General features: G+C 48.3%; 2 protein-coding genes across 7 annotated transcripts in view; one reads left to right on the forward strand and one right to left on the reverse strand.

Moving 5' to 3' along the window:
* Zzz3 (zinc finger ZZ-type containing 3) overlaps positions 1 to 4,733 on the forward strand; it is a 69,870-nt gene extending 65,137 nt beyond the window's left edge. For 5 of the 6 annotated variants that reach the window (XM_038310896.2, XM_038310893.2, XM_038310894.2 and 2 more), the window contains one exon: positions 188 to 4,733. In XM_038310896.2, the coding sequence (XP_038166824.1) occupies positions 188 to 332 (145 nt within the window). In that variant the 3' untranslated portion in view covers positions 333 to 4,733. The remainder of the gene's footprint in view (positions 1 to 187) is intronic. The other variant, XR_005283077.2, reaches the window with a different exon arrangement.
* A 10-nt stretch (positions 4,734 to 4,743) lies between these two features.
* Ak5 (adenylate kinase 5) overlaps positions 4,744 to 22,121 on the reverse strand; it is a 151,007-nt gene continuing 133,629 nt past the window's right edge. Inside the window, exons 11-14 of the mRNA XM_038310900.1 lie at positions 20,235 to 20,398; positions 17,920 to 18,036; positions 12,348 to 12,539; positions 4,744 to 5,871 (exon numbers count right to left, since the gene is read on the reverse strand). Of these exons, the coding sequence (XP_038166828.1) occupies positions 5,803 to 5,871; positions 12,348 to 12,539; positions 17,920 to 18,036; positions 20,235 to 20,398 (542 nt within the window). The 3' untranslated portion in view covers positions 4,744 to 5,802. The remainder of the gene's footprint in view (positions 5,872 to 12,347; positions 12,540 to 17,919; positions 18,037 to 20,234; positions 20,399 to 22,121) is intronic.

Raw genomic sequence — 22,121 nt, forward strand, 5'->3', positions numbered from 1 at the left:
TATGCATTAGATTTTATTCTAAGCAACTAAAATTTTCTTTAAATCACATCACACATCAGCTCTCAAGCAGTTTCCTATTAAAGCTTTCCAAGGGATCAGTTCAACTGAGAAGATTCTGTGGTGGGTAGATGGAAATACATCTGGAGCCATGTGATAATGAGTCTGTCTCTGTGTTTTCTCCTTGCAGCCCACATGAAACAGATATTCACAAGGATGATCACCAGTTGGAGCCTGTTTATAAGTCGGAGACATTCTTAGACAGAGACTACCGTGTGTCCCAGAGCACTAGTTACAGTTATCTTGACCCTAACTACTTCCCAGCCAACAGATGACATGGAAGAGAGAGTCGGCTCTAGTTCTCTCAGCACACAGCAATGGCGTCATTGTTGAAGGTGTGCGCAGTTTGGACACTCACAGCATGAGAGCTCCCCGAGTGTTCTCGTCAAGTACAGCTCTGCACCGTATGGCTGTAGATCAGCAGCTGAACATTCCTGGTGAGCTGAGCGTTTCCCTGGTGAGATTCCACCACCACCGTCAAGCCTTGTGGGTGGTGGTCTGAGATGGGAACGAGAGCACGCGTAGACACGAGAGTAAATCCCAAAGGTTTCAAAGACCTCGGTCATAAGTATGGTGATGGAAGACAAGGTATTTATATTAAATCAGTTTAGTGGCTTTCAGTTTTGTGAAAATAGTTTTCAGCGCAGAAACTGACTTATAGACAAAGTTCTAACCAATGCTGGTGTTTGCTTCTAGGATGTGTACTCTAAAAGAACTCTGTCCGGTGGTCACTGATGGCCTTTAGTAGACTGGAGCTGCGTAACGGTTTGATACCTAACTTTTAATCACGATGAACTGTCCTTACCAAGAGCAAAGCATGAGGTGGCTGTGCTCTGCTTCTGTAACCAGCTCACGGGTGTGAATGTCGTACAGTTGTCACGCAGATCTATTTTTAAAGTCATATTATAAAGATGATCATGTGATGTGTACAGACTGGTGGAGTGCCAGTGGTGGACTGTGTAGAGCCAGTCACAGCGTTAGCCCTTGAGACACAGCCTTCTGCCTCTGTATTCGGAGTTGTCCGTACAGCTCGTCAAAGAAAACTGCCTAATATAAAAATCATATATATGGTGATCATTTCTCCCTCTTTTGTAGTCTGCACAAGATCCATAAAAGATTGTATTTTTATTACTATTTAATGAGTGATTAAATGTAGTCTGCACAGTGAGCAAGCGTTCACAAGCATTCTTTTATACTGCTGGATTTCGTTGTGCATCATTTAAAACATTTTGTACGTTTCTTATCTGTCTGCAGTATGTTCTTGAAATGTTCACTTGTCGGGATAACTGTGAGAAATAAACTATGTGGATATGTTGTTTATATTATAGAATGCTCGTCGTGGCTTCCTTTCAGCAGTGTTAGCTAGAATTCATCACTTGAAAGCCTGCTCCATCTGTGTGCGCTTTCTGTTCTCTACAAAGGGTGAAGAGTGTGAGCTTGCGTCCTGCTGGGGGTGCCAGTGTCTGTGCAGTGTGCTCACTGACGTCCACACGGGGTCTCAGGATGAGGCGGACAGTTCGCTCGAGTAGTTCTGTCCTGACAAAGCCAAGTCTTGTGTATAGAAACAGGTGATTTCCAACAGTTATCAACCAGGAAAAGATAGTATGTTCTATGGTGGATTAAGTATTATACTAGTCTTGTTTTTAACCTTGTTTGTTTTTCCTGTTTTTAAGTTCAGGGAACATTATTTACTAATTCTTTTCAGTACTTAGCAAAGTATTAAAATCTACCCTGAAATTTTTAAGTAAGAAAAATAGAATTTTAAATATGGAAATGAGAATTTTAAATAATATATTGATAAATGTATCACTGGTCATATTGATGCAGTTTATTGTGCTCAGAAAGAAAAGTTGACATGCTTTTATCTCTGGGTCATTGGTGAAGGAGAGACAGCTGGACTAGGTGTCTATACTAAATGCTCAGTACACAGCCAGAGGGCTGCCTTCTATCTGTAAATATGCAGGACAGGTAACAGCTGTCTGTATAGAAGTAGTACCAGATCGCTCTGGAGAGCAGTTTCCATCCATCCACAGTCCCAGGAAGCTTGAAATACACCTTGGAAGGGGATGTGAGCGATGCAGCTGTAGTGACATCAAGAGTGGACAAACACTTGAACGCCTTTCTCAAAGGCGGAGGTCGTGATGTGGGGTTTTCCTGTTTGAACAGAAGATGGATTTATTTTGGATTTGTTCAGCTCTAAGCACATCATCCCTATTACTTGGAGGGAATGTTTTCTTGTAATTTTATTGGAGGAAGGCAGTGCTCTTTTCTGTGTGTGGATCTTTCGTCTGTCTGTAAGGAATATTGGCTGCTGACCGCTGTGCTTGAGAAGCAGTGTTGTGAAGTGTCTTAGTTGGTCAGAATATGTCTTGGCATATGATGCTCAACGTGTTTGCTATCAGTAACACACCAAAGCTGATGTTGGGGAGAGGCACAATAGCAAATGCCGAGACAGTCCTTACAGAGCACAAAGCAAGCATGTGGAAGGCAGTTCACTGGGTTCATTTATTGCCCTGTTTTCAAGGGAGACCTAGCCAGAAAGAAACATAGGCCTTGAGGCATATTGTTAGTGTAGTGATGAGACCTGCCTTTAAGATTTGTCTGCTTAGGCTTGGTTTCCTAAGCAGGAACACCCCCACTGTCAGGTACTCTGTACTCTGTGTGTTTTTGATACCTTTGTTTCTTGTGCATTGCTAGAGGACAAACCTGGGCCCATGGCCACATTGGTGACACAGGAGGGAGACCTGTGAGTGGCTGGAGGTGCCCCAGAGTGCCCACTGCTGTGACTCGCAGGAGCACACATGCACACATACGTCCACATTGCCCCCACCTGACCCGTGGTGTCCTGACTGCTCTCTCCCTCTTTTCACTTAGATCCCAGGACATAGCTGACTGAGGTATGAGGACAGTATTTAAAGGGTGACAGAAAATGACCTCCTGCTGTACTAGACAAGCCTTGGGTTGTGACATTTCCCTTACAGCCGTGTGAGATGTGATGAATGAACTTTGTTACTATGGACAGCACGTTTAAAGCCGTGGTTCCGGGTGCCCTGGAGGGAGCCGAGCGTTCCAGGCGTTGTTCTTTTTAAGCCTACACAGCTCTGTTTCCAGTGGCAGTTAGTAACTGCTATTCATATGATCCCACTGCTTTGCTTACAGGGAGTATGTATCTGTGAAATGGAGTGATTTCTGAGAGTTGTGTCACATTGAACTTCTTGAGAACACAGTCCATGTCTGTGTCTCTAGGCTCTGACAGTTTAGCAGATTCTCTATAGTAATTGTTGGTTATATGACCCAGTGTTTTGCTAAGTTAAACTTTTTTTTTCTTTAGAGGTAGTGGGGCCCAGTACATGACGTGCCAGTAACTCAGGAGGTCCCTTGACGTGCCCTAGAGGACAGCCTCTGCATCCAACTTAACCAGTCATCCATGGGTGGGGCTCCATCATGCTTGCTGGGATGTCTTGGGTTCTAGTCACAGCTGAGAAAGTTAAATACCTTTGATTGAGTTCTAGGAACTAGTTACTGATTTGCACTAACTGCATGTAATGGGGAAATGAAAGGCACTGAAACTTACAACGTGCTAGTTCTCAGTGGTAACAGACATGTTGGGAACTGCGATAGAAAACCCAGGCCTCTGTGGAGCTTATAGACCAGCACAGAAGATAACAATGTGCAAAAAAACAGCCCTTAGTTAAATAAAAGAAAAATAGCAGTGTGAGGAGCATTGTCATCTTAAGTTGAGAAACCCTCAGTGGCAAGGGTAATTAGTTTGGAGTGTGGGAACTAGCTGTGTGGATCAGCTGCAGGAAAAGGCAAGAGAATGCCAGTGGTCAGGGCCCAGAGCCAGCCAAGAACTTGGTTTGCTTGGACAGCTTTGAAGGCAGCAACTGTGGCTTGAGCAAATGTGTGAGAGGAAGGGAGGGCACAGACCAGTTCAGGTGTGGTCTTGAGTGTAGGTCATAGCCAGGGAGTTGACATTTGTGTTGTGATGTTGTCCACATATATGTACAACCTTGCTATGAAGAAATAGTGATGTTGCTGGGAGCCACTCACAAGAGCAATGTGTGTTTTAGCTGTTCTTTGGAAGACTGATTTGCATTCCCAGGTACTGCTTTCTGTTGAAGTTTTCCAAAGTAGCTGCCACCTGATGGAGCCTCGGGCTGGTCTCCCTGCGTGTCTGCATCATTTCCTCATCCACTGCTGTGGGTGTGGTGTTTGCCAGTGTGTGTTTTGTGTTTGGAGACTGTTAGTCCCAGAGTTGCTTGTTTAAGCTTTCTTTAGCAGCACTTGGCGTCTTTGCTCAGATATCCATGTTCCCTGTCATGGGTGACAGCCTGGGGTAGTGTAAGCATTCACAGCTGTGTAGATGTGGGAACATGATGCACCCTTTCTGGTAATAGAGACCTGATTGTAACCAAAGAAACTTACTTTCTTATCCAGCATGCACTGGCGTTTCTGTTTAGGAGCCAGCGCTAGGGAAAAAGAAATAGGAAAATGACCATGTATCATGAATACGTTCACAATTTCTCTGTAATAGCTCAGATCTGGTCTGTGGCCAAAGTTCAAACCATATAAGTGGATCATAATTTTAAACTATTACTGTGTTTGCTTCTGTTTGGAATGAAAGCTGTCAAAGGCTTTCCAGAACGATGTGAGTTACAAATAAATAAAGAGTTTTGCTGGTTTCCATTTATTTCATTTGTACATAACTGTTTTGAGGGAAAAAATGATTTTAAAAATACAGTTCTGTCCTGGAAACATCTGTATTTGCACACTCGTTGAGGAAAAGAATCATGCAAACTGAACTGTGTGTTGTGTGGTGACTGAGCACAAGATGCAGGTATTTCAGAAGACAGAAGCAGCTCCAGTTGAACAGCTCCGCACAAAAGACCCACGCCTTGCTGGTGTGGTGCAGGTATTTAACCATGGAGCAGGCCCATGAAACATACACAAGAGCCACAAGATACCCACACACTAGCCTGTCCCCCGGCATCACTTAGGATATTGTTCCTTTCTTTTTACTTGGGCGATATGTCAGGAAGTAATCATCTTGTATCAGAACTGCAAGATGATTTTAGCCAGTGAGTGAAGTAGTAATCATCTCTCCTACTTTTAAATTACTTCCAGTTTCTGATGCTGAGACGTACCACACCACAGGGAGATTAGCTTGTACACTTGCTCAGACTCCATGTAGCTGGGTTCTCAAAAACTGCCCTTTTGGCTCCCTTAGAGAAGCTGGACAATATCTTATTTTCTGCCAAGTACTGCTGGCTTGGTGCCTCTGTGTTCCACAGAGCAGTTAAAGTTCCCACCAGAGTCAGTGCAGGCTGACGTGTCCAGGCTTGCCCCATGCTAAGGAAGTACCCACTTCAAGGAAGCTGTTGTGGAGAATTAGGGATGCATTCTCCCTGTGGGATGGGTCGGACTCCAGCCGCCCCGGGGCACAGGCAGTACAGGCCGATCCCATGCTGCTCTTCCTATCCTGACTTTGCTCTGCAGTACAGCCCGGTGACAGAAAAACGTGTACCAGAGAGGACAGCTGTCTACAGGAGGGAAAGTGGGCAGTCCCAAAGATACCATGCATGGCTTCCAGATATCTCTTACGTGAGTCGGGCTGGGAAGGAAACAGCCTGCAAGGATGGGGCGAGGGGTGGGAGGGGGCAGAGGGAAATGTGTTAATCGGGACGGATTTCATATTTCATGTCTTTCTGTCTCTCCTTTCCTTAACAGTTGTGCATTTCTCCTTCAGAATACAGAGTCAATAGCTGTGCAGAGCTGAAGAAAAACTTGATCTGGTGTTCCCTCTGCGTTTACCTGTATGTGAAAGGGAGAGAGAGAGTTATTAGCCCTCTGGCCTGCTTGTAAATGTCATTTTTTAAGCAAACTTAAAACATAGTGTCGTCCTGTTCACCGCTCCCCTCCCGCACCCACAGAGGGTAGAGTGAAAAGGGCGGCTTCAGAAGCCGTCCCTTTGGAGCGACTCGCCATCTAGTCGCAGCGCAGGAACGCGGAGGAGGGTGGGTCTCTGAGTCCACGACCAGCCTGGTCCACATATCCAGGTCTAGGCCTGCCACGGCTACATAGTGAGACCCAATAAACAGAATTAACCTCTCTAGATTAACATGAAAGGGCATCGCTACACACTTATATGCATGCCCCAAAGCCCAAGGCTGACACCACCAAATGCTGCCTGGGATGTGAAACAGCCAGAACTCAGAGTGGAAAGCGGCACGGCCGCTTGTGAGGCCCCGGCAGCTTTATTCCACACGGAACTCAGATACCCCAAACCTGCCTGTGCGTGTTTACAACAGCTTCCTGCGTGATTGACAAAACTTGAAAGGTACCAAGATGTCTCTTAGCATATACACAGGCAAGTAGTGGCCCCCACACAGTGGAGGTCACTCAGACTAATACGAATGAGATTTCCATGCACATCGCTGAGTGGAGGAAGCCAGAAGTCTGCAAGGGGCACGTGCTGTATAGTCACACCATGGTAGTGCAGAGGGAGGTGAGGGTTACCAAACTGTACAACACGAAGGTGTTGATGTCAACCGTTGCCTCTGGGTGACAAGTACAGGTTTATCTACTGTGACAAATGGATGACTGTGTGATGTTGATAGTTGAGGTGATTGTGTTTGAGGATGGGGTATCTGAGAACCCCTCAGTTTCTGACCTAAATGCTCTAAAGCAGAAAGTTTATCCAAACAGCAAACTGAGGGCCGTGCTCTGAGTATTGTTAGAAATCAAGAGACACTTGGGTGTTGCCATGAAAGCCCTTAGGATCACAGTGGGAGTGTAGCCTGGACTAGCGGGCTCAGGAGCAGGGGTGTGGAGAAGCAGAGACTAGGCCCACAATGTGCAGACACTGGGGCAGAGTTGTCGGAGATGGATGATTCACCTGTAGAGGGAGCCAGCAGCAGATGGAGCCAGCCGCTGCAGAGAGTAAACATAAAGCTCCTCCTCAGAAGGCAGGACCTGGCCCCAGAAGCTCTGCGGAGGCCAGAGATGCTGGTAGCATGCCTTAGACCTCGCAGGCCCTGCCTCCTTTAGGAGAGTTGATGGGGTTGGGGGGTGGGGATTATCACTTAAAAAGGAACTGAGTTCCTGCCCAGTTTCTAATGAAACTGAATACATAGGTCAGTGAGCAGAAGGGTGACTGGAGCCATGGTCACCAGCAGTGTCCTGCAATTGGGTTGTAGCACTCTAAGAAAGGGAAGGTTTCCAAAGGCTGCTGGAACCAGATGCTTAAAAAGGCGGAATTGTCCAGAAGAGTCGGGAGGAGGGTGTTGATGGTGGTGTCCTGAGGGCTTGAAGCCACCAGCTGTGGAGGTTCATCCAAATGCTAGCAGATGGGGAAAGTACTGGGAGAAGCAGAGGCCTGGTGGCCCTGCAGGTGGTCTAAGAACTGGCTGAAGCACAGAGCCCAGTGATCCCCAGGCTCTGTAGAGCATCCAGCTCCTTCTTGCCAGAGGCTCCGCGCACGGTCGGCACGTTTTCAGATGATTTTACCATCTGCTAATTGTACTAAATAGTGGGTTTTACCATGATGTCTTCATAATTGCACACAGCATCTCTCAATCACATAGCTCTCCAGTCTCTTATCCTGTCTCCCACTGCCTCTTTTTAATGGTTTATTTTTAGAATCTTGATTCTGCATACAAGAGAAAACATGCAATGTTTGCTTTTTCTGAGCATGTAGTTAACCTGCTCTCCACTTCTTACATTTCCCTGGATACAAGTGATGGTTTTCCTTAGTCTTTTGATCACACACTTGAATATTATGGAATATACAGCAATATACAGGAAACATGGATGCCCAGGAGACAATTTTCCTGAGAGCTCAGGGCTGTTTGAGGTAACTTTGAGGAACAATTTTTTTTAAACTCTTGTTACCTGCCTACAGTAGCTTCAATTTTGCAACCAGGAATCAATTTTTACATGTTTAAACACTACCAAAATCTTATCTAGCAATATTTTTATGTATTTCATTTTTCTACTTTTTTTTTTTTTTTTTTGAGACAAAGTGTCATGTATTCCAGGCTGGCCCCAAACTCCTTATGTAAGAGAGGATCCTGCCTCCATGCCTCCATCCCCAGAGTACTGGAATAATGGAGATCCACATTAAGTTTATACATTCACATGACCAGAAACAAAGCTAAGTTATATTGATCTCTTCATAGGTGATCAAACCATAAAGATAGAAGACTCATGGGAGCCAGAGACTATGGTTGGTTCTCATGGAGAAGAATCGGACCCAAAGAGACAGTGGGGCGTTGGGGTGGGGCTTGTGTTTGCTGGCCTGTTCGGTGGTTAAGGGAATGTTTGTTTTACTTTTAAAAGTCCCTTTAGGACCCTGGGCTGAAGTGTTTTGTACCAGGAGTCACAGCACCTGGCTTCCACTGCCTCGGTGCCAGCGGATTCCACACTGAGGGACTAAGCCGCCACGAGACAACAGTGCAGTTGAGCAAGGGCACGGCGCTCGTTGGCAGTGAAGTCCAGCAGGAGTACAGGCGAGGGGCTGTGGATTAGGGACGTCTCGCACAGTCCTGGGAGAGCAGAGACACACTGAGAATGATAAAGGTCATGTCACGTGTGATGTTGAAGTAATCACCTGAAAGATGACTCGTGTCGCCCAAGCCAAGGAAGTGAAAGGGGTTGGATCAGACCACAAAACTTAAAGTTTGATACTTGTCAACTACATCATTATTTATCAGGTAGTTTGTTATTATTTGTTTTTTCGAGACAGTTTCTCTGTAGCTTTGGAGCCTCTCCTGGAACTCCCTCTGGACCAGGCTGGCCCTGAACTCAGAGATCCACCTGTCTCTGCCTCCCAAGTGTTGAGATTAAAGGTGTGCGCCACCACTGCACGGCTGAATGGCTGGACATGGGTCAAGGAATGATCGTGGAATGGGAGGTGGAGAGTGAGCTACAAAGAAATGTGTGCACCCATTCTCTGCAAACCATGAGACAAAGGTTCCTGAAGAACACAGACGTAGGTGATAGCACTTTGCAAAGATCTGACAACCGCTGAAGTAAATAAAGCAGAGCCTGCACTAGCAATGACAGTACCTAGTTGTAGTAAGAGGAGCAGGGCGGGTCCCTCCATTTCTCGCCGGTCCTTCCCAGGTTCCTTCAACACTTCCATCTGCCTGTTCATTTCAGTTCCCATAGAGTAATTTAGATGAAATATAAGAGGTCTTCTATTTCTGTATATAACTAGCTGCACAGGAATGAGGCAGACCAACTTACATGTGTAGAGCCACGTTTTGTGGGGGGCTTTGTTTTGAGACAAGGAGTCACATAGCCCAAGTTGGCCTTGAACTCGCTATGCATCTGAGGCTGGCCTTGAACCATACCTCCCGAGTGCCCGGGCTTCAGCGTACTTAGTCAATTCTAAGGTCCATTTTTGGTGCTTGCAGATTTAGCACATTTAAAAGTAAGCTAAGAAGATGCCCAAGTTCCTTGTTCTCTGAGAGCAGAAAAGGATTTATGGGATTAGCAGACATGAGACTGGCAACCTCCACCACATTGCGCATGGTCCCATGACTGCAGCAACTCACTGTTCTCAGTCAAAATGAATTTCATGATCCACTTCACCCCAGAGACTCCAGTGCTGAGCCTGCCGTTAAACTGTGATGTCCTGGTGTGTAGAACACTGGGTGAGCAGGTTCCTCTCCAGTGACGGGTCTGCCTATGAGGCTCTGATGTCCTGCTCAGTGTAGAAGACATTGGATTTTGTTTTTAATCAGAGCTGGCGCTGGGAGGTAAGGAGGGTGACCTTGGTAGCTGCCTGTTTGCTTCTGTCTGTGGATGGAATGTGTAATCGTGATGCTGATGGTTCTCCAAGCTGCATCTTTTGTTGTCATGTCTTGGTGATGTGGGCTTTAGGATCCAGCCCAGTGTCAGAGTGGACTAGAGTTAGTGTCTGCCCCATCACTTCCTATGCTGTCTGCTTAGCCCAGCTATGACCACGCCCACCACCATGTCCCGGCCATGCCCTGTGACCACGTCCACCGCCATGTCCCTGCCATGCCCTGTGACCACGTCCACTCCCACGTCCAGGCCATGTTCTCTGCAGTCAGTGCTCTGGAGTGTTCACCCTGATTGGGCGGTGGAACTCAGAAATGGGTTTTCTATATTTTTAAAAAATGAGCATGATTCAAACTAGAGGGGAAAACTTTTCCCCACTAAGAATCATAAACTAAAAGGCTGGAAGAATTCCCACAGCTGCTGCCAGCACTTTATATCAGAAAGACCCGTAAGGAGGATGACTGGCCTGGGACCCAGCACCCAGACAAGCGTTTCCAGCAATATTTGGTCAGTGTTGGTACTTTTCACAAGTGCTTCGTTTCCAGCTACTGACTGAGCAGCAAATTCACTCACTGCAGACTAGATAAATGTTACTTCTCTGGATCCAGATGCCTGCATCCCCAATGAGGGGAAGCCTGAGAGAGGAGCCAGAGGCCTGGGAACCTGATGTCTTGGAGAGTAACAGAATTGTAAGGACTGCAGAACCCAGGTTTCTCTGAGAACCCTGTCAGTTCGGTGTCAACGAGCCATTCATCTGGGAGTCTGCAGGCTTAGATTCAGATAATTCAAGACAGAGAGGAAGAAACACAGAGGTGGGGGATTTCCTGATCCTGAAACACGATAAACTGGATCTGCCTGACCTTCCCCAGTCTCAGACTGAAGTGGAAGAAGTTCCCTTCTACTTGGAGAATTTTTCGGCTGTTCCAGGCCGCACCAAGTGGGGAAGCTTCCTAGGGGATTTAGCCTTACAAAGATTCTTGCAGCCCTAAATTTCTTTAAATTATTTTTATTCCTATGTATAGATGGTCGTATTGCCTTCATGTATATCTGTGCACCAAGTACATACAATGTCCTGGGGGGACAGAAGAGGGTGTCAGATTCCCTGGGACTCTTTAAGAAATGATTGTGTGTGGGTGCTGGAAATTGAACCCAGGTCCTCTGGAAGAGCAGCAAGAGCTCTTAAGGGAGGCACTTGCTTCTAGCTTCAGCCCTGAGTTTTGCACCTGTGCACTCACGTGATACCTTCATGTTTGTTTATTTTACTAATTTTTTCATCTTATTCATCGGTGGGTGCATGCATGCCAGTGTGCAGAGCAGAGGGGGGCAACTCAGGGGGTTGTGTTGTGGGAATTTCCTTCTAGTGTGTGGGTCCTGGGACCTGAACTCATGTCTTCAAGCTTGGTGGCAGACACCTTTGCCAGCCTTCCCTCCCCACCATAGCCCCATGCATGACGTCATATGCCAGCCTTCCCCCCACCATAGCCCCGTGCATGACGTCATGTGCCAGCTTCCCCCCCCATAGCCCCGTGTATGACGTCATGTGCCAGCCTTCCCCGCCCCATCATAGCCCTGTGCATGACGTCATGTGCCAGCTTCCCCCTCACCCCAGCCCCACTGACTAGCCTGGCCTCATGTGCTTCTCCCCAAGTCAGTTTCTGGAAGAAGCTGGTGCAAAGGAGCCAAGTCCCAATCAAGCCCTGTGTGAACTCCAGAACCCAAAGGTATCAAATCCAGGATCTGGAACAGGCCCGCCCTTGGGTCATCCTGTTTACCTGAGATCACCACCTACAGTTAGTGCTAGAGCTCTCGCCTAAGCTTGTCCCTCCCTTTTTCTTTTTTCAGTACTGGAAATTGAAACCAGGCCTCATGTGTGTTAGGTGAGTGCTCCCCAGGCTTCATGTGTGTTAGGTGAGTGCTCCCCAGGCTTCATGTGTGTTAGGTGAGTGCTCCCCAGGCCTCATGTGTGTTAGGTGAGTGCTCCCCAGGCCTCATGTGTGTTAGGTGAGATCTTCGTGTCTCGGCCTCGCCAGTGGCTGGGATCACAGGCTCATGCTTTAGGCCCCCCACTTGCTGTCTGTCTTGGGAAAAGAAGTTTCAGCAACTACAATGGCCCCTGCTTCAGATTAGTGACCAACTTCTTATGGCCATCTGACATCAGATACTCTTTTTTTAAGGACAAATTTTCCCTATATGACCCTGGCTAGCCTGGAATTTGCCTTGTACACTAGGCGGGCCAGATTCACAGAGCCCCACCTACCCCTGCCTTCTGAGTGGTGGGATTAAACTGTACACCACCATGGTCAGCGCCCTCTTATGTTCATATCTATTCACCTCTCATGGAGACAACAGCAAGGGAAGAAAGCAATTCCTGTTTTGTTCTCACTCCTGCAACTTCCCCAGATCCCGTAAGAAAACGTGCCTCTCCTTTCTTTCTCTCCGAGAAGGAAAGCGCACGCAGCCCATTTGAAGATGAGCCTCACCTTCCGTAGCTGTGTCTTCGTCTCATAGTAGGCGATGACGGGGATGGATGCTTGGTGGTAGGCCTCCAGGCGCTTGGCAATGGTCCTGCCAGTGTCCTCCCCTCGCTGGCTGCTCTGGCTTCTCTGCAGGAGGCGGTTGGTCATGGTGTCTGCCGAGCAGTCCATGCAGATCACCAAGTGTGGCTCTCCAATCTGGGGCGAAGAAGCAGAGCATAGCCAGGTCAGCTGGAACTCTAGGGAAGGTCTGGGGGCCTTCCATTCCTTGGTCTGTTGGTCCCTCAAGTGCCCAGCACCATACTACGGTAGAGATGGGACTGGACCTCATGGCTTCTCACTTCCAGAGCAAGCCTCACCACCTGCTGCCTCAGAGCTCTATCCACATAACTCAGCAATTACAAACATCCCAGTATAGCCAGTCAGTCCTTTACATGCAGGGGAAGGGTGTGTGTGCACGCGATCATGTGCATGACTGTGTGTACATGTATGTATGTGTGCAAGTGCATGCATGTGATATGTGTGTGCATGTAAGTATTTGCACGTAACTGTCTCCCTGTCCTGGTAATTCCTTCTTCATGCCACCAGGGTACCTTATTCCAGACACCAAGGATGACCTATGCTGGGTGTGTGTTACCCGGAGTCAGAGGAACAGAGTGACCGAAAGCAGGGATAGACTGGAGTCAGGCTGTTAGGACCAGAGTCTGATGTAACAAGGTTCAAAGTGGACTTCATCCATCTCTGCCACCTTTCACCTAAAAGCTGCCCTTCCCCTGAGATGTGGAGCCCAGCCTTCTGCACCCTTGAGTCTGTGCCCTGTGATTCTTGAGCAGTGGAAGGGGGTAGGAAGGATACTACCTGCTTTTTGGAGTGAGGTAAGGGCATCCTAAACTGTTTCCATGCTTGAGGCCCCATTGTGCCTGAGTGATTTTTACACTACCCTTGTGGTACACATATATAAAATAGCCGTACAAATTAAACATTTGCTGATAATACATTATGAAGAAATTAATTTTCAAACATTTGGTAAAAATACAGTTTTACCATAAGAAACTGCACTGTCTGCCTGGTCTTGTGTAATACTTAATATAGGGGAAATCAGCTACTTTCTTTGATGTTCACCTACTCTGACATTGCCAAATAGTGAGGAAGTCTCGGCTAGCCACCAGGAGAGCCACGTGAGTAGAAATGCCAGGCTAGCCAGCTGCCAACACATGCCCAACTTTCCCCAGTAGCTGACTATTAAAATCCCAGATCCCTCATGGGAAGACCCCCCCTCCAGCAGAGCCCAGCGAACGCACAACTAAGAGATGAAAACAAATTGTTCTTTTAAACCACCTGACTGGATCATTTACTAGACATCCCACCCACCTTCTCTGCATCTTGAACCCCATGAAGACGGTGAGGAGACCACAGGCTGCCCTGAAGGGTTGAATATGACGCTGCAGGCGCGCTCCTGGGCACAGTGGAGGAGACCACAGGCTGCCCGGGAGGGTTGAATGCGACGCTGCAGGCGCACTGCTGGGCACGCAGCAGAATCTGCAAAGCAGCAGCTGCTCTGCTTCCTTCTGGGGTTGAACTCCCACCTCAGTGTGCAGGGCTTACAGACTCTGCTTCCGGTCCCAAGTCTCACAAACAGAAGGAATGTCCCAACAAACGGATGATGGTGACCCCCCTGTGAGTTCAGCCTCACCATCTCCCCATGAATCTCCTAAACTGTCCTGTTGTGTGGTGGCCCCCAAACTGCGAGCCAATTTTTACCTTGTCTGAAGGTCAGAGAGTTAGAGGCTGTTCAAAATTGTTGGCAACAGGGCAACACATTCTGACCAGGATGTGGTGACTTGGTCCTTTTGACATTAAGATGGCCATACAGGTAGATCCACTCCACCCTGGCAGATGGTCAGGATGTACAAGCAGACTTCTGCCCCTTCTTTTATAACTGGAGGTTTAACCTGGGGAGTGGCTGCCCTCAGGATACTCGGTCTAGGGCGACTTCACTGCCTAAACAACACAATGCTAATGACTTGATGTCTCAAAAGTGTTGAAACAATTAACTGTTTGAGTTGTCTTTGTATCATGTTAAAGATGTTTGTATTGGGTATAAAAGTGTAAGGAAAATTAAACATAGGCAATTTCAGTATTCACTGGAACTCCTGATACTATCTTATGTTTTCTGTGTCATTATTTTTATTCACGACTTTGGTCTCTTTACTATTTCCCTGATCCGCATGCCCCTACCCTGGCAAGAGGCATTTTTGTTGAAGCTGGTTCCTGACGTTGTCCCTGCTATCCCTGGGACGTACCAACTCTACGTCCCTATCCCTGATCCACAAAAGCCATTCCCATACCCACACCCCACCAGCATGCCATGTTCAGGATGCAGGGGCAGGAAGCCTTGCCACCCCCTCTGAGGGAAGCATGGTGCATAAGGAACAGTGGAGGAATGAACTAAAGTCTGACCTGTGGAATATAACTCAGCCTTGAACAGGTCATGCTTTTCTGAGGGGTGCTTGTGCAGGAATACTAAGTGAGGGTGAGAAAGCAGGAGAGAACGACCCTGGTTCACCAGCAGAGGGCGAGCGTGGGAGGCACTTGGTGGTTGAGTTAGCTCTCCCAGTGATTAGCTGCCAGGCTTGCAGGGGCCATTTTCCAGGTCACTCTTGGGATTCATTCAGTCACAAGCAGAGGTTATTTGTATCTAATCTGGAAGCCAGCCATAAAAGGCCACCAGGACCAACTTAAGAGCAGGGAGAGACGTGGCTTCAACACCCAAAACTAGGGTGGGATCACTAGCACCAGCATACTGTTCGGGCCTTGTTAGGAATGGAGCCCTGGCATAGACCTGACATTGAACCAGTGCCTGCCCGCATGTTACCAGAATCCATGGTAACACGGATGGTACCATGGTAATGTGGTAACAAGCCTTGCAGCGGATCGTCTAGAGCTTCCTGCCAAGTCGTTTCCTTGGACACAAACCGCAAGGCTTGACCTCGCTCTCCTGGATCCCGTACTGTTGCCATGAACACAGCTGGCACAGTAATTATGTCTGGAGTGACCCGAATCACATACATTGTTTTCTCAAAAATTTTCTTTGAGAAAAATAGTTGAGAATTTTGTACTTCTGGAAAAGTAGCAAACCCTCTTAACCTTTTTGCCATCTCTCCAGTCCCCTGAATTTTTCTCTTTTAATATTTGAGGAAATTGATTTTTTTTTCATGGATCTCATGTCAAGAGTCTTCCTGTGTGGGCAATGTCTTTTCTATTTAAAGTTGAGGTGGGCGCTCACGCTTCATGTGTGGTTAGTGGACATTGGGATCCGCAGAAGTCATCCTCCTGGCAGTATGTAAAGGCCTGACTCTGTAAGGAAATAGAGGTGTCACTTGAAGGTGGCTGGGTGGTGAGATGGGGCACTTCCAGCTAGCCACCTCTGAAGGCGGACTCAATGGGGCTCACAGTAGGATGGAATTCCCATACTGAGCCTTGAGCCCACGCTGCCTGGGTTCTAGGTAGAAGAGGAGGACACATGAGGGACAGGAATATTGAGGGGCTGTGTGGAAAAGTTAGGGGAGTCTCGGTGCCTTGTCTGCGCTCCTGTCCAGCAGCCAGCACCAGGCTCTAGGAATGATGAGCTGTAAGGATGTCAACATGGAAAGATATCGAAAGGCAGCCAACCTCTTGGACTGGGACATAATGCTACCATCTATAAACATGTTGGGCTATATCTGTGGCAGTCTTGGGGTGCACGTGGCCTGTGGGCTGCTGGTTGGCTATGCCTGCATCTCCTCAGATCCCCACTGGTGCCTGCTGTGGCCTATAACTCCACGGGCATCCACTGTGGGATTTGCCATCAGCCCCGGCTCTGAGTCCAGATGAAGAACTCGGGTTATAATTTTGTTGCTTTTACCTGGGTGAGATTTGCTATATATCTTGTCTGGAAGACCTGGGGGGTTTCAGAAGAGTATCCTGTTACCTCTGAGCGCACTTTCAAAAGACGTCTACACCCTGAATGCCCAAGCAGGGCACGGCCTGTGCTGCCACTCCTTCTGCCTCAGCAAAGGCAGCTGTGACCTCGTCTGGTGTCACTCAGAGGCCAGCTGCAGTCACCTGCCCATACGTTTACTTGTTTTGCTGCTGTTCTTCTCATTTATTTGTGGATGCTGTCACGAGGCCTGGCCACATGAATCCACCACCCCTGTCCACCTTTGCCAAGTGGACCATGAAGCTTTTCTTTGACTCTATTTTTTTTAAAAAGATGTATTTAATTTTCATTTTATGTTTTATGTGTATGTGTGTGCCTCTTTGCTTATATGATGAGCATCTTCTGCATGCCTGGTGCCCATGGAGGCCGGAGGGGAAAGTTGGGTACCCTGTATCTGAGTTACTGGCAGTTGTGAGGCTCCACTGGGGGCTGGGAACCCAATTCAGGTCCTCTATAAAAGCAGTAAGTGTTCCCAACTAGTAAGCCATCTCTCCGGTCATGTGGCTGTATATTTAAGAGGGAGATAGGCAGTGGAGGGATCCTGAGGGAGGTTAGACCAGGCAGATACAAGGGCAGGTGAATCTCAAGGTTTAGCAGCCTTTATCCATGTGACAGTGCCCCCAAATCTTGGTCCTATCATTAGCTGTCACCAGCTGTGTGACCACGGGCAAGTTACCAAACCTCTCTGTGCTTGATCCATCCCCTTAGTGTGAGGCCTTTCTTTCCGCTCTCTACCTGAAAAGGTCACTTCTCTTTAAAAAATATCAACTGAAAGGCATCAGAGGGAAATACTGCAGAATGCAACAGTAGCCAATCCCCATGCCTTCCTCGTGGGTTCTGGCATCAGTGCCACAAATGTGCCCCCATTTGCCCGGAGTTGCAGGCAAGGTGTACAGATGTACCGCAGGGCTAGTGTTCCTGTGAAGGCCAGTGGCCCTGAGCCAGTTACCTCCTAAGGTAAGGGAGGACATAAGGCTGGGGATGGCATCGGGGAGGGGGGAGCAGCACACATCTGGATCCTGTCCTCCCAGCATCTCTTTCCCCATCTTCTGTGTAAATACATCCCTGCTCCCCCAGGGGTGACTGCCTTTCCTTCTCAGGCTGCATGGCTCAGGCAGAGTGCCCCCTGCCCCCTGCTAGATCCTCTAGGCTGGGTCTGTCAGCAGATACCTTCCCTTGTCACAGCCATTCAGTGATGAAGGGTGAGAAGGAAACAGCCTTGGGTCTTTTGTGGGACATCCCGCCACCCCTAAAACAGAAAGTTTTCTGTGAGGCCACAGAAATGTGGATGATAAGCCTGGAATAGAAGAGACTGGGCCAACACAAAGATGGGAAAATCCAGACATGAACAGCATGAGTCTACGATGGTAGTTCTGTACCTACAGCCTATCTACGAGGGTAGTTCTGCACCTACAGCACATCTATGAGGGTAGTTCTGCACCTGTGACCCGGCCAAGCATGACCACGACTGACTTCTTGCCCTGTTTTAATATTCCCTCTTTAAAAAAAAGTCTCTGTTATTTGTAATGGAAAGATCTGGTCAGTGTTACGGGGCAAATGAAGGCTTTGAATGTAGGGATACTGCCAACATCCACTCACCCTTCTTCCAAACTCTTCCCCTTGTTTCACTTCCCGCGGGTAGCCGTCAATCAGGAAGCCCTTGGTGTTTCCCAGGCTGGCCACCATGGCCTCCTTCAGCAGCTCCAGGATGATACCCTACAGCAGAAAGAGTGGTCAGCCTGGGGCCCAGTCACAGCCCCAATTCACAATGCTTGTGACTCCTCATTCTTCTGCGGAGGGAGGACTGGCCAAGCTTATCAGCAGATCTCCTCAGGCAACATTCCACGAGACATCCTCCTCTCCCACCACCTTCTTGTCTGTGGTGTTGGTGGCTATTCCAATCAGGTCTGGGCTATGGCCCCCTTGGTGAGGGGTTTCTTGCTAGTCTGTCCTTACTACTGTTATCTAACTAGGAAGTCTCCAAACATGGCATTTTACACCCCCGGAGACATGCTAGCTCTGTCCCACCCGGCAGCAACTGAATGAGCAGGGCATCGTGGCAGATTAGGGGCAAATGAGACACTGCTCAGAACACATTCACCCCTGATGTCCTCCCAGGAAGCATCATACGCAAACTTGACATGTGCTCACTTGAGAAGACTGTGAGATTGAAGAACTGTTTCTCTAGCAACATGATTTCCCCCTCAAACCATGATTTAACCGATGACTGTGGAAGTCCTGCGAAGGAGTGGGGGCCTGAGGGAATGCAGATGTCACAGATATGCCTGGAACCCTTCCCTAAATAACTGCACATTAATTCTTCATCAGCTTCACAGTGTAATAAGGAAGAGAGACAATGGCAAACAAATGAATAGATGACAGATGTAGATAACGGGCACAGTGAAAGCAGGGCCAGGGGCCAGAGGCCAGAGCAGAGCTGGGGTGGCCTCTTTGATGGGTTGTGGCACTTAGGCAGCGCTAAACCAGCTAGAGAATGCCTGATAGACAGCTCGGTCTGAGGAGCCAGCACAGAGGCAGCGCAGCCTGACGGAGGAGGGAGCTACGTGGGAGCCAGCACCATGAGGGCGGTGAAGGGGTGGTGCTAGGTATGAAGAGCTTGGGACATAGATCTGTGGGCCAAAGTGTTTGCTATGAACATGAGGTCCTGAATTCAAACTCCCTAGTGCCTAGTGCCTGTACTGAAAGGCGAGGCACAGCAACACATACCAGCAGCCACCCATAGTCCTGGGAGGCAGAGACAGGTGGATGTCAAGATCTCCCTGACCACCCAGCCTGGCCAAAAGGTGAGCAGGCTCAGTGAGAGACCCATCTCAAACACTAGGGTGGGAAGCAATAGACAGAAGACACCTAACCTCCTAACATCGTCCTCTGGCCTTGAAACACACACACACACACAACACACACACATACACACACACACGCACACACACAAACACAGAGAGGTAAATAAATATATGCTGCTATGTAGCTTTTCTTTCTTTCTCCATCTTATACAGCCCATGGCTGTGCTGACTGCTTTTTGTCAACTTGACATCAACCTAGACATACGTGGGAGAAAGAACCTTAGCAGAGGAATTGCCTCCATAGTATTGGCCTGTGGGCATGTCAGTGGGGCATTCTCTTGTGGATTAATGTGGAAAGGCCCAGCCCTACGTAGAAATATGCTTTTCCTGGCAGGTGAGCCTGGGCTATATAAGAAAATAGGTTTGAGAAAGCTAAGGAGTAAAAGCCAGCCAGCAGCGTTCCCCTGTGGTCTCTGTTTCAGTTCCTGCCTCGAGGTTCCTGCCTTGGCTTCCTCAGTGATGGACTGTGACCTGGGATGTGGATGAACTGTTTCCACCCATAAGCTGCTTTTGGTCCTGGTATTTATCCTAGCAATGGAGAGGCTCCTAGGACAAGGGTCCCCCACTCAGAGCACAGTCCTGTCCACATTCAAGTGGTGTCTTCTCACACCAATGAGCCCAGTCAAGATGATCTCCCATGGGCATGCTCACAGAACCATCTGTCTTCTAGGTGATTGAGAGTCCGTCATGTGGACAGTTAGCACAGCACAGCACAGCACAGGACGGCACAGCACCACTCCAAGGAGATTTCATTTCCTTGAGCATTCTGACTTTAGCTTTCCACACCACCTGAGTTTTGAAGATTTTACATAAAGCAAGGCTTTAGGAAACACAGGATCCAGGTCGACATGTAAGTGGCTGGCCACGGAACAGCTTGGAAGGCAAGTGGTTGTTGGCATGGACCAGCCCACCTCAGGACTGTTACCATGGAGAATAATCAAAGCTGTTCCTTGCCCCTTAAGGTTTCTGTCTTGGTGGTCCAGCCTGTCACAGCAGCCAATGGCTTGACTGCCAGGGAGAGCAGGGGGAGCAGGGTGGGTCTCTGCTTACCGAGGGCACCAGGTCTCCACGCTCCATTACGTCACGGATCAGTCTGCTTCTTTCTGACTCTGAGGCCAGTTCCTGGCGCAGGAGCTCGCCAGTAGAGAGCTGAGTGAATCCATATTTTTCTGCCAGTTTCTCACACTGGGTGCCTTTGCCGGAGCCAGGGCCACCTTAGGAAGGAGACATGTCAGGCATACATATCAAGTCCACTGCCTCCTTTTGGGGGGACATAATTATTTTTTCTAGTAGATATTCATTGTATAATTAATGGTTTCCTGATGGCATTTCATGTATGTTTACCATATGCTCTGCTCACTCACCCACAGCCCCGTCACAGCCCTGCAACAACCAGACCCCTCCTCTTCCCAAATGACCAACTTTCTATTTGCATGTATGTATGCATGTGTGATCTAGATTCTGTGGCGGAGACACAATGAGTGCAAGTATCAGTGTCTTCATTTTTTTTCTTTTGTGTGTGCATATTCATGTGTATGGAGGTGCATGTATGTGTCCATGCTTCCAGAGGTCAGAGGACAACCCCGGGTTCATGTTCAGGAATGCTTCTGCCTTGCATTTTAGACAGGCTTTCTCGTTGATCTAGAGATTCACTGGTCTAGAACTCGCCAAGTAAACTAGGTTGGCTGCACCGTAAGCCGCAGGGATTGCCCTGCTTCCCTCTCCCCAGTGCTAGAATTCGGAGCACATGACACCTGTGCTCCCATTAAGAATCGTTTGCGTGCTTACACGTGCAAAGGTGCATACATGGAGGTCAAAGCACAGCTTTTGGAGTCAGCTGTCTCCTACCAGGTGGGTTCTGCGGACTGAAGCTTTGTGGCAGGCGCTTTCATCTGCTGAACTTTCTTGTCAGCCCTCCAGACTTTTAAGATTTTTATTTTATGTGTATATGCATTTTGCCTGCATGTGTATCTGTGTATTGTGTGCATGCCTGGTACCTATGGGTCCAGAAGACAGTGTAATATTTCCTAAATCTGGAGTTATGGGTGGCTGGGGTTGACAATTGAACCTGGAACCTTGGAAGAGCATCTAGAGGAGGACTCTGGTCCCGTGTGTAGCAGGGACGCTGGAGTGCTCTAGAGTGACAAGACACCCACGCCATCCGCACACCTCACACGCTCTCCAGCTCTCCAGGCTTCTCTGGCAGCTCTTCTGGTCTTTACAAATCTTTTTAAACTGGTTCCTTCTAGAGGACCATGGAGCACTCACTCCTCCTGATTCAGCTTCAGACACCAGGGCCTTCCTCTTCTTTCTAGTCCCTAGCTTTTAGAGAAAACTTAAACTATATTTACTTTATTTGATGTGTGTGTATGTGTGTGTGTGTATGTGTGTGTGTGTGTCAATATCTGGTGCTCATTCATGTCTCCTAATTGCATCTTCCTGACAAGGGAATATCTGAAATAAAAATGCAAAACACCATTGAGATTCTAGCCTGAATCCCTGCTCTCTGAGCAGTGGAACTCGCTACTAAGGGATGCCAGCGCCTGACCCACTTTAGCGGAAGGGCCTCTCAAGTTCCTATCCTCGCTGTGGCAGACAAGCCAGGAAGGATACACGCGTTCTGTCATCTGCTCATCCAGATAGCTGCTGGAAGCCAAGGGTGGGAGGTACCGCACAGAGGGACCAAACACAGGAGACCAGCAATTACAGAAGGTAGCAGAAATGAGACAGCCCACCCTGGGAGTGGCTGTCCACTAACGCCAGAGCTGCCCCAAGCAGGGACTCTTGCTGTAATTGGAAGGGAGGGCGTGGGGACAAGAGATGACGCTCAGAGGAAGAAGTGATTCCAGGTAAATGACTAAGGGGAGTTCTCAGCTGAGCTGAGGGGGTTGTGTTTACCTGGAAGCTCTTTTCCTGGGACGGCTGGTGGCTGGCCAT

This window comes from Arvicola amphibius, chromosome 14, assembly GCF_903992535.2.
Source record: "Arvicola amphibius chromosome 14, mArvAmp1.2, whole genome shotgun sequence".
NCBI classification, from domain to species: domain Eukaryota; kingdom Metazoa; phylum Chordata; class Mammalia; order Rodentia; family Cricetidae; genus Arvicola; species Arvicola amphibius.